Source organism: Amia ocellicauda, chromosome 3 (assembly GCF_036373705.1).
Source record: "Amia ocellicauda isolate fAmiCal2 chromosome 3, fAmiCal2.hap1, whole genome shotgun sequence".
Taxonomy (NCBI): domain Eukaryota; kingdom Metazoa; phylum Chordata; class Actinopteri; order Amiiformes; family Amiidae; genus Amia; species Amia ocellicauda.
The window spans coordinates 12,993,725-13,011,075 of NC_089852.1; the positions used below are offsets into that span (position 1 = coordinate 12,993,725).

General features: G+C 41.4%; 1 protein-coding gene across 2 annotated transcripts in view; it reads right to left on the minus strand.

Moving 5' to 3' along the window:
- flnba (filamin B a) overlaps positions 1-17,351 on the minus strand; it is a 100,663-nt gene that overhangs the window by 40,330 nt on the left and 42,982 nt on the right. For both annotated transcript variants that reach the window (XM_066698233.1, XM_066698232.1), the window contains exons 2-9: positions 13,129-13,377; positions 12,670-12,767; positions 11,300-11,447; positions 8,432-8,550; positions 7,380-7,457; positions 6,655-6,817; positions 5,591-5,791; positions 986-1,123 (exon numbers count right to left, since the gene is read on the minus strand). In XM_066698233.1, the coding sequence (XP_066554330.1) occupies positions 986-1,123; positions 5,591-5,791; positions 6,655-6,817; positions 7,380-7,457; positions 8,432-8,550; positions 11,300-11,447; positions 12,670-12,767; positions 13,129-13,377 (1,194 nt within the window). The remainder of the gene's footprint in view (positions 1-985; positions 1,124-5,590; positions 5,792-6,654; positions 6,818-7,379; positions 7,458-8,431; positions 8,551-11,299; positions 11,448-12,669; positions 12,768-13,128; positions 13,378-17,351) is intronic.

Sequence of the window (17,351 nt, forward strand, 5' to 3'; positions counted from 1 at the left end):
TACCATCAATGTGCACCATTGTCCAGAACATCACAATACAATATTATTGGGTGATTATCAACAGAGGTTGGCATGTCTCATGCCTGGTAATGAAAGTTTGTCTTAGTCTCATCATGTACAACTGACCGTAACTTGTGATATTTAATTGTCATACTTCTGTGAAGCTTCACAGATATGATAAAGACCTGGCTAAGCCTAGAACCATTCCAAGTGACCACATATAACCACCAACAATTTAATTGGCAGCTACAGCTATCCATGAGGAAGTGACAGCTTTTGACATAATTATTTTCTAACAACTTTCAAACTGTGGTTACAAATATCTGTAGAGAACCAAAAATAATCCTGTAAAAAACATGCAATTAAATTCACCCTTTTGTTTATTGTTGTATAACTCTGCCTCTGGGCAATCCTCTCTGTGGGTTGGCACTGCAGCCTTAGACACAACTATGCAAATGTGGTTTATCCAGTCTTCCCACATACCTATCCTTTGTGGCTATCATGGAGGCCTCCGCTATCAGCCACTGATCAACGGTCTCATCTCTGTAACCAACAACGCGAGTGTGAACTTGTACAATAATAGAGAAGGTTTCCGTTTCCCATTTAATCACCGATCCTTAATTTGGTAATATGTAAATATGCATTTAAATTTCTTTAATTACTTGTAACAGTCAAGTGATTAGTGCTGCATCACGCACTTAACCAATTCCACTGAAAATGTATTGATAGACGTAATGGAATTGTGTCTCCCATTGCACAGAATTCTTTGTTTTCCCCAGTCCCCCACTGCCTTACACTGCATTCAGTCATGCTCTGGGATACATTTTGATTGATGAAATGTGTCAATTTGCACCTCCAGTCTACACAGAGGACTATTAAACCCTGATGTGGTGGGAGAACTGTAAAACCAAGTCACAGTATCAACTGTAATGTTGGCGTTGAAGTAATGAACGCTACATTGTCACAGACAACGGCACCCACTTACTTGGTCCCTTGATAGCCACCTTCAGGTCCCCGCTGCCTGCGCTCCGCGTGTCCACTTTGAAATCAGCAACCTGTTTCACCCTGACCCCTCGGGGCTGGAGGCCACGGCCGCTCGCACGACAGGCGTTGGGGTTGGAGGCTGAAAAAACACACAGCTGTATCAGGGGAGACCAGGCCAAGGTCTTTAAGTCACCCCCAACACTGCTCGGTAAACTCTAGAAGTGGTACCCATAGTGTTTTCATTCATGTTGAATAATGAATGGCCTGAATTAATGGCCTGAGTAATGGTAGGCCCTTTCTGCTAGGTTTGAAGTAGGGTGTGGTTTCACCTATAACACTTGCAGGCCTGCATTCCACTGCAACTAGAGCTGAATACTCTTAAGTTAAAGGATTAATCAGAGCATTTATATATAAATATATACATCACCAAATGGTATCTAGCCACAATGTGTTTGAGTAGCTGGTCAAAGCCAGGCCTGGGCCACAGAGGTGCATGCATGAGCAGAGACAAGACACGAAAGTGAGTCAGGACTTTTCTCAGACTCCCTGTCTATGTGCCATGGGTTCGCTCTTCAGTACAGACCCAGACACGGACATTACATCAGAAGTCAATTAACAATTCCGCTTTGTCAGCAGTGACACCCACGCATGTCTTTATTCTGAGGTGAAGACACATTCCACCTCCGCCTGCCAGTTGAGCCGTGACTGACAACCCCCTGAAAGAAATAACACACGCTTTCCTTTTTCTCGAGTCAGGGGCCTTCACTCCACACGGACAAGGAAACAAAACTGTATTTATCCACTGTCAGTCCGTCTTCTGACCTCGGCAAACCCAACGTGTCAGTTTCTAATGAAGTACCACATCCCCTCTTAAATTTTCTCACTGTAATGATCTCAGCAGTGTGTTTTCCTTGGGTTTTAATTCACGTTGTGCTCTTTAGTCTGGCTTGGACAAGGTGGCAATAATTTAAAATCTGTGTGAGATGGTTTATTACATTCAAAGAAAAACATTTTCACCAGAGAAGAAACAAAAAGCCAAATGTCCTCCTCTGTCATGTATGCTAGCCTGCAGATGAGGGATGGTGTTTCCTGCTACTTAAAGTAACACATCTGCAAGGTTACTGAGAACATCCTGAACTCAATGTAGTGATGTTGCTGTGGCAATTTCATAACATTTCTTACAGTTACTGCAGGGAAAATAGCCCGCTCAGAAAGAGCAGAGCAAGTCTTAACCTCATTACTATCTAATTTCTTTCATATCCAGAGAACTCTGATTCTGAGAATTCTGAGAACTCGTCATACGTGAATGCATAAACACATTACATCCTGCCAATAATGCTATATCACCCAATCTGCATTAAAATCAAATAAATAACTTTCCAGCTACACCATAGACCATAGATCTCTTTGGTCCTTCTCCACATTAAAAAGAGCAGTCGATGAAAGAAATGAGCTTTGCGCTCAGTAAAAACAAAATAACCATAAAACACATTTCCATGAAAAGTAAAAGGTATAATATATATATATTTAAATAACTTGGGTTGTGAGCAGCAGGGGCCTTTGCAGAGTGAATTTTCAGACCAATCCTCAGCGCTCGACCTTGAATTCATGATTTAAAGCCTGCTCACTTCCTCAGTGACTCCATGTCTTTACCTCAGACTCTCACTGAGGAGGTGCGAGTCCCGGCCTCAACCTCACCTTTGAAGGATCAAGAAAAGAGGAGGAGGATACTGACCCCTTTCCTGTATACTTTACCCATCACACCCCACATAAGATGGCCATTGTGGTGACAGAGCTACACCCTCAGTGCCTATTCATCTCTTTATTGCTATTCAACTTTAGTACACCTGATGACCCATACAAGGTCAAGAATTAATACTATGTTGCGTTTTGTTATTGATTTTTAAATCCGATGTTCACATTGACACATTGTTCACATTTAATTCAAAATCGTAACCGATTCTACCGCATTTAAAACCAGTTTGAATCCACAGTTGTTCCTAGGTAGGATCTAACAGGCTTTAGAAAGTGGACTATTTCCTGATTCCCTGAGAATAAATGTACAGTCATTTACAACATAAAAACAAGGTGTAAACAGTGTAAGCACTGGAAGATAGATCTTTACATTTCATTAACAGTAAGCAAAAAAAATTGGAATAATGGAAAGGGTGACAGTTTATACCGTAGTAGAGGTTTCATGTGTGCAAAACCTGCTGCTTATAAATACTGTATTGTGACAAAAGCACCGCAGTCTTGTATCAAGCAAAATAAGACTTGGGACTGAACCCCAATACTGTGGTTACATTCAGTTTATCCAATCCTTTAGCTTGTTAAAGAAAAAAGAAATCTGGGCTAAATACTGTGGTCATCACAGCTGAGATATTAAAAGAGAAATTATTTTAATATATTGGATGTTATTTTAAATTAAAAATAAAACTGAATTCAAAGCACCTTCAGTCACGTTTTAGTCCCCAAGATCTGCTTTTCTCATCAGGCAAGGCAACAGAAGACATGTTGAAGAGACTTATGTTACATCTAAATAATAAAATAAAAAATATAGAAGGAACAGAGGATTGCTAGCTTTTCTAGGGAACATTGTTTCAGTTTTTTTCCAATGAAACAATAGATGCCTGTTGGGTTTCGCACGCAGCACAGAGTATTAAAACACTATCACAATAAAACGACTGTGCTTTACACCGTGAAGCTACAAATAATTAAAGGAGAATGGCTCATGTCATAAACACAGCTGGCTGCTGCGGTGCTGGACCAGGAAAAGCCTGCCTCAGAGAGTAGGAATTTGGGATTTTACGAGCCTCCTGTCACCACACCGGCTTTCATGTACACCAGCGATGGAAGCCAGACTGTGCGCGGTGCTGCTTCCGCTTGCAGCACTGACCTGTGTCCACACACACTGCGCTGGGGAGGAGTGGAAACAGGACGGCACACTGCCTGGCTGCCAGTTCAACAGTGCAAGACAGAATCACCAGGGGAAGATTTAAAAATTATTATTATTATTTAGGAGCAAATGAAAGTTGCCTGTAAGTCACCTAATTGTCTCGGGTTTATTTTAGGTGTGTTTCTAAATATGTGTTTTATACAAGTACAGTACAATACTTCCACAACAAGCATTTATGTCTGTATATTACTATTAGTTTTATTACTGATATTGATGTATTTATCTATATTTGTTGACTGAAGGCAAATACATTTGTTTTTTGTTTTTTAATACAAATAAATCCATAGGCAGGCATTAAAAAATATAAAAATGCAAGGTCTATGTGCCTGTGTTTTCCCAGACTGGGGTGCCTTTGGCACCTCACACCTCTATCCCCTATCATGGGCACAAGCTCAATGGCCCGGTCCCACCTGGGCCAAAACCCAGTCTGTGCCAAGCATGTGCAACTGCTGCTTGTCATCTTGAAGCACATGTCAAATGGATGAATTTCAGGTCTGTCCAGGTTTCCAAGAAATCAAAAATCTGTTCACAACTCAGCTCAGAGTCAAACTGGCAGCTCAAAACCAGCCAGCCACACACAACACAGGAGTGTACTGGCTTACAAATAGGTTTATGAAAGCTTTATGGATATTGTAAAGGACTTCCGAGGCGTGGTTTAATTATCAATTTTTCTCACGCAGCTGGGTGCAAAACAGATGGCTGCAGACACTGTGGGGCAATGAAACTGAAAGGGGGGATTTGATAGTTGAGCAGTTTCCTCCTACAGGATGCTCCTATGTTGCTATTTCTTGAGTAGTTCTAACGTTTTATTTTTTATTATTGAGGTTACTGAATTAATATTCAAAAGAACAGACGCACACATGCAGACGCGCACACACACACAGGTCTACGCACACAAGCCCACATGCACACGCACACACACACACACAACGTAGAACAGAGTGCAAGGCTGCAACCTACATTTCGGCTGCACTGCGAAGCATGATGACTGGGCTCTGCTGAACGAACTTTACAGCCTCATTCATAGGCAAGGCATTCAGCTGGGTTTGGGGAGAACAGGGTGGAAAGAAAGGAGCAGGAGCCTGAGGAAGCAGAGAAGATGAGAGGAGGGTAACAGGACAGCACAAAATACTAAGAAAAAGAAAAGGAGACCGCTAGCACTCACACACACAGGAAATTGATTGAAAAAGGAAACAAGACATCACTAGGGGACATTAAGGAAGTTTGGGGGTTCTCCTGCCATATCATTGTTCAGAGAACATAGGCAATGTTCAGGAAAAAGCCATTCAAACTCATAGCCCACAGTGCCATAAGGGGAAAGGCAAGCCAACACCCAGAACAGAAAAGTTTAATTGTGGATGTTTTCAGGGAAGCAAAGCAAGCAGGACAATTAAAGTTATGGTCATACCAGTACACATCTGCAATTTACCTTATTGTATTTACAAATCCTTTCCCCCCTTCTGTGTTTTTAGATTTAAAATTAAAATAAAACTAACAAAAACACAGAACAACTGTGCTCTTAGGGGGCAAACGTAAATCAAATCAAAGTGAGCGTTCCTGCTCAAATACATGCAACACAATGCGACAGATGCTCTGCCCCCTCCTAGACATCTGCATGGAGGAGGAAGATTGCTGGACTTGGGTGTGTACCTTGACCAACATCGACAGTGAAGGGGCTCCTGGGAATGGAGATCCCGGCGAAGCTGATGTCGACAGAATGTGGGCCAGCCTGGACGGGTTTGTAGGTGCAGTGGTACACATTGTCCCCTCTGTCCTCCATCATCACCTCCACAGAGTTCTTGTTGCCTTGGGGGTCCCTGATTGCCACAGTAACATCTCCCAAGCCGGCCCCTGTGTAGCAAACAGAAATAGAGGGATTCTTTCATGAGCCGAGGGCCTTCCTGCTTTAGACTGAGCTTCAGGCCCTTACTGGAGGAAGTCATATTTAAATAGTCAATACTAAATAGAAATGTGCAGTCTAGCTTTGGCACCATACCTTATTTGAAGAGGTATTCAACGGATGTCTCATATAATCTGTTATTTTCCTGCATTTTATTTGTTATGAACTTAGTCCCTGTTGTACACATCTACCTAGCCCTCTGCTGTTATTTACCGTGGCCTGCTATGGATAGGATAAAGTCAAGCAAGCCATGGTACAGCCAAGAGATATAGGTCTGTTGATGATAAATATTGTGCAACAGGAAAGCATCAGTTTAATAGATGGGTGCTTCATCTGAGCTACTCTTGTGATTGTATGTAATATGAAATTACAATCTTCTTATATACTATGTGTGTATGTGTATGGGGGGAAAGGGCTATGTACAAGTGTAAAAATATTGTGCAAATGTACCTACTTTTATAAGGATTGCATTTCCTCTGGTCATTATATGACAGATTTTGGAAAACAACATTTTGTATGGCAGGAAATTAGGTGTGGAACTTAGTTAGTATTTCACAGTGTTAAGAAATATGTTTGAGGGCACTGGGCATGGTTAATTTGTTTAACCACCTCAATTGCTCATGTCCTCATACAATGCCATTTGTTCCTGGATTTGGTACTTTGCATTGTGGGCAGTAGCAACAGTGCAACAAGTGAGAAATTAAAAATAAATTGAAAAAATACTCTTTTAAATGAAAAACAGTCATGGTGTACCTCTCCAAATTTACATGGAAAGTCACACAGGAAACAAGGCTATCTATCAGAGCATACAAACCTGCAGTGTAGATGTCGAAGTAGGTGGGCTTGTTGGCGATGTTTCCCAGGGGCTCAAGACCCGGCCCCTTGGCTGTGACTTTGCTGGGGTCTCCCTGGGCTTTGTCCACATTGACCTCAAAGGGGCTCTTGGAGATGTGTTGCCCTGCAAACAGCACTGTCACCTGGACAAACATGAAACGGTAGGAGTCAACAGAAGGTCAGTGCACTAGACCAAACACACAGTAAAGAACAAGGTGCTACAACACTTTGAATAGGATTTGAATACCAAACTAGAATCTGAAAGCTACAAAAGTATGTTTAAACAACTTTTACACTGTAAAGATTTTCTACTAACCTCATTCACTGACTGATCTGCTTTGGACCTTTCCAAACTGATCTTTTGAATACAGTCATGACATAAAATATTTTACAATATACTCTATTCTCAGTGGTATGAAAAGCAATCTAAGATATCAAAAAGCAGTTTACCCCAGTTACATACATAAGAAAAGGTATTAAAAACAATATGGAGAGACTGGACTACAAGTAGAAGTTGAACAACAAACCATTTACCTTGCTTCTGAGCTGGCCTAATTTTATTTTGAAGGAACACGAAAAGACCATTGCCAAGTTTTCCCATAATTTTACCCAAATAATGTTTCTGAGAATATCATACATGGCAGCAATGAACTGATCACTGCACAGGCCCCAGTGTCTGGGAATGATGTGGAAGCAGACGCATACCTTGTGAGGGCCCACCACCTTGGGGATATAGGTCACAGTGTAGGTTTTGTTCTTGCCTTCATTAAAGACCGGTTTAACCTGTCGAAAAGAGGTACACTGTGGTAAGAAATACTGGATGATCAAACATCTTGCAAAAAGACCAAATACAATAGCCCCGTCATGATTCTTATCACTTATTTGTAGAGTAAACACCATCAAATGAGTTCTGCTCTGCACTCATTTCTACGTTTATATGGTGTCTCTAATGAGCTTGGTTGTTAGTGAATCACAATGTCCTACACAAGGAATGAGAATTCTTAAATAAATAAATAAATAATAATCTCCCTATGAAGGCTTCATAACATGGCCCTGACAATGCCACAGATCAATGCTAAACACCTACTACAAAGCCAATACAGCTAGCGCAGAGTCACTGTCTACTAGCTCAGGTGGGGTGTTCCGCAAAGATAAAGATACTGAACAAATTAGCCTTCATAAGGTCTGGCAATGTCTAAGTTTCCAGGGAATTACCATAGGTCTCAGGATTGCTGGTAAACCGGTCTTTAACAGATCTGATTGAAAGTTTTTCTGTGGCAAAAAACTGGTTGACATATGATTGAAAAGCCCTGCTGTTCTTATTGTTTTTGCATGTTACAGCATGTATGCAGTAGGCCCACGGATCATAAAAATGGGGATTAAGTCATATGCATTTTCCTTGTATTTCATTGCTTAATAGCTACACACCCATCTGCAAATCCTAACATACTGATTCCCCGTCATTGTTTTCAGTTTAAGTTGGGGCTTCATAGTCCAATACGCCTGCATTTAAAGATTTGGAGAAAACTTCTCTCAAGAATGATTGTAAAACATAAGCTGTTTTAGGCCTGGACCAAAATAAATCAAAACATGAAACTGATTTATACTTTATATCTTTATAAAACAGGGAATTGAAGAATGACAGACAGTAATGTGCTAGTGACACTTTAACCTATAATTGAAGAGGACACAAGCCTCAGCTAGCATTCCCAGTCAAGAGGATTGTCCCGAGTTTGTGGCAATGCGTGACAGCCCACCTCCTCTCTGGTTCCAACAGGGTCCTCGATGTACACGGTCACCTGGCCCTGGCCTGCACTGAAGGTATCCACGGTGAAGACAGCTGGCCGCATCACTCTGTTCCCAGTGGGCTCAATTCCTAAACAACACACACACCCAAATACAGACGCTACTCAGTTTCCAAGCTCACAAGACTGTAATATCCATTCTCTTGGATTAATATGGAGGACTTAATTGTGTGTTCAATCAGTCATCATATGCTTAAGAGGCACTCTGTACTTACATGTAGCTCCTTACAGAGAATCTGGTAAAACCTAATGAACAGGCTTGTCAGGCATTTAAAGTTTTAATTCTCTGTTTTTACAAGAAAAAATCTGAAGACATTTGTGAGAGAAAGTAAATCCCAGAGAGTTTGAACCAACCTAAACATATGACGAAAATGAGGGCTAAAAACATATGTAGGCATGCAAGGTTGCTACATGCCAGTCTACTGTTAATATCATCTTCAATAAGGTAATCTATTTTTCGCACAAATCAAGGCATCGGCAGTATTCCAGTCCTGACTCTTGGCTTGGGATAAAAAAAAAAACTTACGCAAAGTTTCCAATGTCCATTCGGAAAAATTCGGTGAAAAATTAACATTCCGCAAGTCCTGCTCAGGCTGCAATTAAATGATACCAATCAGACTTGGAAGCCTGCTATTGTTGAGGCTAGTGAACAGGTTTTTCCTCTCATTGTTTTTGAAGTGTTCCCATGGATTAATTATCCATAATTGTCTTTCCCAAAATGGCTTTTCAATTAAAGATTTGCACAGTAAACAATTACATGCATATTTGTTAATCTATATATGAAACACAACCATCTTTGGCACCAGAAGCCTTCTAATAAAAATAAAATTTAAATATGAAAAAAGCCAGATCTAACCCCAAAAAATTACTACCGCCAAGAGCATTCGGCCGTCAGATTTTTTCGGTACAATTTTTATATATTTTCAATTAGATATGATTCAGTTAAATCTCTTGATTTTCAGTATTTATTTTTGCTATTTTCAAAAGGAAATGGTACGTGAAGCAATACTTGTAGCATAGCTCCTAGATTTACCTTTGTTTTGTGGAAATAAGCACTAATCAAGGAAAATGAGACGCCAATGGGGCAAGATGATTGTCTTGGCAAGGGAGGGCTTTTGGTTTTAACTTTCCTCTACTTTTATATGTCAAACAAGATAGATTTGCTTATCATGCTAATACTTTCTTGCAGTGTGCTGGACTACTGTCAGGACTCTGCGGCGGTCATCTCAACCAGCTCTTTCAATAAAGCATTTTGAACAATAACAAAAAACTTTATGTAGTCAGCAACTGAAAATGAATGAATGTTTTTGCAGTAGCTTTTCCCAGGCCGGCTCCCAGATATGCAGTCAATGAGCAGACGCACAGAGATCCCATTCACTGGCTCTAATTTTGATGTATGCTCGGTCCGGCTAAGAGAAGTGCTAAACACTCCCAAATCAAAACACTTCTTTAACGGGCCACTGAAACACTACACAGTGATTTTATTTATTTATTTTTTATCTTTTTAATAGGCCTTTTACAGTATATTTTACTGAAGAATAAACACTTTAAAACCATCACAGAAAGAAAAATAAATAAATCTAAAATCAGGGCAGCTAAGACATTTTCCGATTGTGTAAGCAAAATTAAACCGATTGGTGATAAAATACAAACTAAGGGTACTGAACACAAACATGAAAATGTGATGTTGCAACACTGAGTAACAGTTGTGTTCTTTCAGGGTGCACTTGTCTGATTAAGCACTATCAATAGTTTTGCTGTTCTTTGTTTTTCCACGGTTTGATTCAAGTATTCACAATACCAGGATAGTGAGTTTACAGCATTACTTTGTTTAATTTTCAGCATTTCACTTTTTCATTAACGTTTGTGTGTTTGATCTTCCTCCACTACTCATCTGTAGCCCAGATCATTGCTCTCGTCACTGATCTGTCAGAAGCAAGTGGCTTTTCTGATAAAGCTGCTCATTTGAAGAAGGCTAAGGCTTTGATTTGAGGACTGTGTGAACTGTAGACTATGGCCACACAAAACTAACAGCACCCCACAGAAATTGACAGATATATAGTTATGTATGTTTTTTGGAAAAAAGTCACAACTTTTATTGTCTTACATTTTTGAGTTTGTACCTACTGACAGTACAATGACATATCATTGGCGATGAATTTAAGAGGACATGTATAGGGATCTACAAGGTGTCTACAGTATACTGTGGACTAAACTTTTGTTTGTTTGTTAGTTTTTTGTTTAATTCACAGAAACCTTTGAATTACCAAGGTAAATAAAGTGCAATTTGTACGAAAAGTTGTTTCTATACAGTTTACAAAGTTTTTTTGTTTTTAATAAACAGTTTTCTGCCTTTCGATCAATATCTTTTTAAATGTTTTATATAAAACAAAGTATTTCAAAAGCTTATAGGAACAGCTAGTGAGAGGCCTCAGTCACAACTTCACTGTGTTAGTGTGTTCTGAAACGCTGACGCCTTTATCATAAACACGGGGATGTCCTGTGGTGAAAAGGTCTCCTTGGAGTAAACCTTTTCTTTGCCCCTTTTTTTTCTCTGAGAAATAAAAACTCAACACCAAAGTGGGCCCCACAGGCTTTTCATGAATCATGAAATTATATCTCTTACACTTTAAAACAAACAGTTACACAAAGCAACAGTCACAGAGATGGAATATATGTACAGTTCTCTTCAACAAATACGAACAATGTGTGTAAAACACACTACCTTGCCCCCATCAGAAGAAGTCAACCTTTTTTTTTTATACCATGCATGGAACCTTTTCCAGCTGGCTGCTCTGTCTGTGTGCTGGGGAGGCCTACCTGGTCCATAGGCCCGTGCTTTCTTAGGGTTGAGTTTGGGTTTTAGGGGAGCCCCCGGCTTCAGCTTGGCCTTGGGGAACTGTGACAGGTAGGTCATCACAGAGTGCTCGTCCACATTAGGGTCAATGATCTCTTCTGGGGTAATGACCTAGAGACACACAGGGAGGGATGTCAGGACACACACATGTACACACTGACCTAGAGGCAGACAGGAAAAGATGTTGGGACACACTATATTTTGCACATACACACGCAGACAGATTATCTTACGGTCCCACATGACACACACATACTCTAGAAGCAGATATCTTTCCACTAACCAGAGCCAGAAAACTCAAACCTCAACTCCCCATGTTCTTTGTACCTCAAAATGTTGTGATGAGACACAGCTCACGGAATCAGAGGTGCATTTATAGGATCAGTTTAATGATATTGCAGCAAGCCACAATAATGACTGCAGCCAAGATTGCTCAGGCAGGCTCGGGCAGGGACTCCTAGGCCATGAGTAGAGGCCTCCTGATAAAGCCCGGGATTGGACAGATAGCTTGGTGTACAAAGGCGTGGCTTGAGAGAGCAGTTTCTGTTCCATCTGCTGTATCAGAATGGCACACACCTATCTGTTTGCTACATATGATTCAAAGGAGTGACCCGTTTGCTTAATGTGATGAATAAATTATTTTTAACAGGTCACCACCTTGTACGCAAATAGAAATTTAGTTGCAAAATTGCATCCCATTGATCAAAAGCTGACTCCCATTTTACTGAAGAACAATAGCGACTGTATAAAATCCTAGGTTGGTGTTTGTTGAAGAAACGCAACCCTATTCGATGGCTACTGCCAGGCAAAACACAGGCCTTTCAGATATGTCTGAATGAGAGGAGATTCATACCAATGTCAGTGTATGCAATGCCGAGAAAACAAATAAAGGGAAACTCAATACTGGTTTATTTTGCTTATTACTAATACATTTACCCATTATCTTGGGAGTCACTGCAGTCACTTTTCCCTTTGCCTGTGATTTGGTTCCATTTAAACTTGCAACTAGCAAGAATAAATACTCTGCCCACATCAAATAGGCTTTTGTAAAATTTGTAAAACAGGGCTGCTACTTGTTAGAAGAAAAGACCAGACCCTACTCTGAGACCAAGTTGTTTCTGATCTCCAGCCATCCTTTGCGTGAGTACCTATTTGGCTGATAAAAGAGTAAAGTAAAACCACTTTGAGACAATGAACCAACCAGGGCTGCACATCATTCTTCCTGTGTCTGAGTGAGTGAGTGAGTGTCATGCTAACATGGGACCACAGCACAGAGATCCTCCCGGTGTCCCTGCTGGTGCTCCAGTGATGGTGGAGGAGAGACCCTCCTTACCTGGGGGATGCCCAGCCAGTCGTCAGCCTGCTGCATAGCCTCCCTGGCATTCTCCACAGGCTTCACGGTGTCCCAGGTCTCCCAGTCTGGACACAGACCTGCAGCACAGTATACACCAGAGTCAGTTCACCGCCCTTCACTACAGCACCCTTCAACTTTCACTCAGACCAGAAGAGAGACTATGACCCTTGAGAGGCTTTCTTTTAGCACATAAACGCCAAAGCAACCAATTATTTTTATTTTGGTGTGTTGGACATTGGAAATTGTACAAAAAGCTGCATTTAATTAGAATTTGAGTCAATTTCCTGCCCAATCTCTCAGTCTCCCTTGAAATGAAAGATCTTAATCTCCAATTCAACGTCTTGCTTGAATAGCAATTAAAACACAACAACTAATGAAATAATGTGGATGAATGTGGCCCCGGCGGACACATGGGGCGGACGCAAGGGACAGGCCTACCTGGGGCACAGCTGTCGACCAGAGCCCCCAGCGCCCGGCCGTCCTGCCAGTTGTTGCTGAAGTTGGTGATGGGAAGATCGGGGACCTTGTTCTGGATCCAGCCCAGCAGCCTCTGCTTGGGGGTCTGCTTCTTGGCATCCTCGTCGCCCTCGTCCTCCCACACGGGCATAGAGATGGAGTAGTGCAGGATGAGGGTCCAAACCATGCCTAAGATGAGCTTCAGGTTCCCATCTACAATGGCTTTGCTGTCTGCGAAAGAGAGCACCAACACACCTCTGTCACAGTCATGCAACACAATGTAATGCATTACGGAGCAGATTACCACTTTTTTTTTTTTAAACAGTCTTTTCTGTGTTTTATGTAAGTATTTTAAAAAATAGGGTTTCAAAAGCTCAGAGCAACAGCAGGAGGGTCACATTGGAGTCACAAAAGGTGGTGTTCGTGTGGTTTTGCAATGGTACTGACCGAACTTTTCCCACGTACTTCCTGAAATCAGCAAACGATAAATCATTAATTCAGCACCATGACAAAAATCTGAATAAAGTATTAATACTACATTTATACTAGTTTAAATAATGTTAGCAAAAGCTGAAAAAAGCTGAAAGCGATGTTTGATTCGGTATAAATTACTACAGTGTAAATTATACACTATAGATTTGCTGTTTGTGGAAAACACTGGAGGCACTTGCACAATTTGAAAGCCGAACTAAAAGATACTACTTTAATAACAGTGGGATGGAGTGCCACAATTTCATCATTCCTCCCTGATAATGGAGAGACCCATGAGTGTTTTGGGGAAGGTTTTGCTGCTGGGACTTGCTTCCTCAATCAAAGTCTACAATCAAACTACATGCGTTAGTAAATACCTACTTTTCATACATGCTTTAAGTAGAATAAATTAAGGTACGTCTCTAATGTTCTGAGTTAGACTGTTCCATGAGTCTTGGAGCTCTGGATGTAAAGACTCCCCGGGTGCAAACAGTGCAGGATTCATGTGTTCCTGTAGATCACAATAGATATATCATGGCCGCAGATGTGTTTGTATATGGCCATTTATGTCAGAATTAACCTGGGCATCTCCATAACACGTGCAATACTGTATGCAAACAAATGATTCCAGACATAAGCCTTGTAATGAAATAACATTTTCAGCCAAGACAACAAACATGAAAACATGACATCACCTCGCTCTCTGTATTAATAATGGTCTGTCTGACAGATTACAAGTGGCTACCTGTTGACTGCAGATGAAAAGGATTCCAGTCTCCTTTGCGAGAGAAGCATTGCCATCATTGCACATAAACTGTATGGTAATTCACATGAATTTCACATTCCATTACACTTATTTATGTTAGGGGCACAAGGAAAGGAATGTGATATTCAGGTCAACAAGGTGATCTGGCAGGTATTGACACTTGCAAGGGGGGGAAATTATTATAATTATTATTAAAAGGGGAGTGGTCATTGATCAATATTCTTGCGAGTCTTCATAAACTTCTATACGAATTTTGCTCAGCATTGGCCCCACCTAGAGCTAGAGACATCTCTCTCTCTCTCTCTCTCTCTCTCTCTCTCTCTGCAGGGAGTGTGGTCTGCCACTCCAGCCCTCCCTCTTTGTGTGGCACTATCAGCTATCTCCTACAAACATCCTGTAACCCGCCGAAAAACAATGAACCGCATAGCTGAACTTTGGCCCACAATGCACGCAGGCAGATACACCCAGAACCATGCGGCCGGGTTATAGCAGCAATCACCCTGCGCAGGGCTGAGAGAAGAGGAAATATGCAGAGGAAAAAATAGGGCCTGATGGCTGACCATGTGTGGCCCCTTAGTGCCTCTTGCCCATCCCACTGCCTGCGAGTTTGAAATAATTCCCAAGGCTGTTTCTGTACTTAATTACATCTGTAATTAATACATTATTACAAAAAAGTGGACTGCGTGGTAAGACACCCGAGATGTTTTATAGGTATTGCACTTCTTTATATAATAGTGTTTGCACATTAATTTGTTTCATGAACCATGGACAACGGAAGACTTCTCAGGTGCTCCTTCCCTGCAGTAGAATGAATCAGGCTGCCAAAGACAGATAAAAGTTAGAAAATCAGATCACAGACTGCAGTACACCACAAAGTAAGACACAAGGCAGTCCTCGGCAGGTTTCAGATCTCGTGCTTTGGCTCTCGGCGATAGTATCCGCAGTCTATTTTCATTACATGCTATGACAATAACAGCAAGGAAATGACAGCAGACGCATTGTGTGCTGCATGTTATGTACAGTGAAAGCATTCCGGAACAGGCCCAAGGCTTTCCACCCCTGGTCAAAGACTTGGCCTGACATTGTGCTGCACTTGCGTTAGTGATTAGTACCCCTTTAGAAAAACCTCTAATAGAGAGATCATAATCAGATTAATGTGCTGGTTAGACGCCACGTTTCGAGGACCATTGTTATTTTAAATGTAACATCTGGATTGAATATGATACCATTAGCATTAATAAAGTGGTGTACATGCAAAGCAACCTGGGTTTTGATTAATCCAGCATTAATGAAAACACTGCTCGTGTCTACATGTAGGAATAATGGAAACAGATATGTTATATGGTGTAGACCTGTACTGACACTCCTAACAGAAACTGGGCTTTTATAAGCCATGACATTCGATGCTACAACCATCCCTGAAATTATATGTATGAAACATTTGGGACAATCAGAAGAGTACTAAAAATTACAGCTCAGCCGCAAATTGCATTCTTGGTAGATCAGGGTTTCACAGCACAGGATTTATCCTCTTGAGTTAATCTCAGCATTCCATTCTGCATACCTTGACTACTACAGGAATCTATCATTTAACTTCATACATACTTCAAATACTGAAAGGGAATTTAATTAAACAACCTATATGGTCTAATGGAGAAGGAATACTGCAAAAGAGTGGAGGGGCAGTTCCTCTGAATAGCCTGAATGCCACAAGTTACACGCTTATCTTAAGCAAGAGTGTGAATTACGAACACCGGCAACTGTCAAAACAAAACCTTGATACTCAGACCTGACCCTCAAGGGGGTGATTTACTAAGCGTTATCCACCCCTGGCACACTGACAGCGAAGAGAAGCAGTTTCACAACTGTCCAGGAACTGGGCAGGACATACTGGGCAGGGCCTTTAGCTTCACTGCTGCAAGCTCCCAACTGCCAGGCAGCAGTTAACCTATCCCTCAGCTCAACATGTCCGCAGGCACTGCAAGGCCTAATTCATTAGTGCTGGGCTTCTTGCAGGGAATCCCCTGAAGGCTACTTAAATTTATCTCAATCAGCACAGCGTATCAGGGGGATACCCCTCCAGTGAGAACACCAGTCCCCCGGATCAACGGCTGCCTGAAGGATAATCCAGCTCTCCTCAAAGCAGATGGCCAATTTTTCTCAGTGGCTCTCAGCTTTCCCAATTTGATTTTGAATTTTTGAACTTACATTTCAATGGGCTAACACAAGAGAAACCACACCCCACCCCCTCCCTCCTGCCTGACCTTGATGCCATGCAAAAAGGGGTTTTATGGGGCACAAAGCTTGCACAGGGGACCTGGGTAAAGCTTCAAACACCTTCAATCTACCCAGCTAAATTTTAGATTTTGTTTCCTCGTGATGGAACACCTTTTGCTAGGAATAAAGGCCACATGCCACAACCATGAAGTCCCACACTCAAGTCAAACTTACACACTTGTTTGGGTAAAACCTGCATTCCTACAGTTACATCTAGACCACCCTTTCTCTCATTGAATGTGTACCATTGATTTTAAATCACAGAATCCTTAAAGCGGTGTTAATGATGCAATATCCCTCAAGTTTTTTTTAAGATGCAGGCTGCCAATTTCACAGATCTTTTGATGTCCCAGCCATGCTGCACAGCTTACTGAAGGTTTGGACTACATTCTCTAAAGTGCATCTGGTATGTAGCCGTTTGGCTGGCAAATTCCTTTAGATATTATATTTATAATCTGTACAGCAATGCTGAACTGAAACATCTGACTTTAAAGTAAACCATGGGAGAGCTGCGGCTTGCTTTTTTGTTATTATTTTTCCCCCAAGCCTGATAAAGAAACAGGAGAGGTTGTTGCTGAACAGGACTTCTGTTGTGTCAAGGAACGAGCTGGAAGGTGTTTCTCGTTCCGTTTCATTGTGTGCAGAGGGAGTGCATTTATGCCCAAAGGCCAGGCCATTACAAGAATCTTTC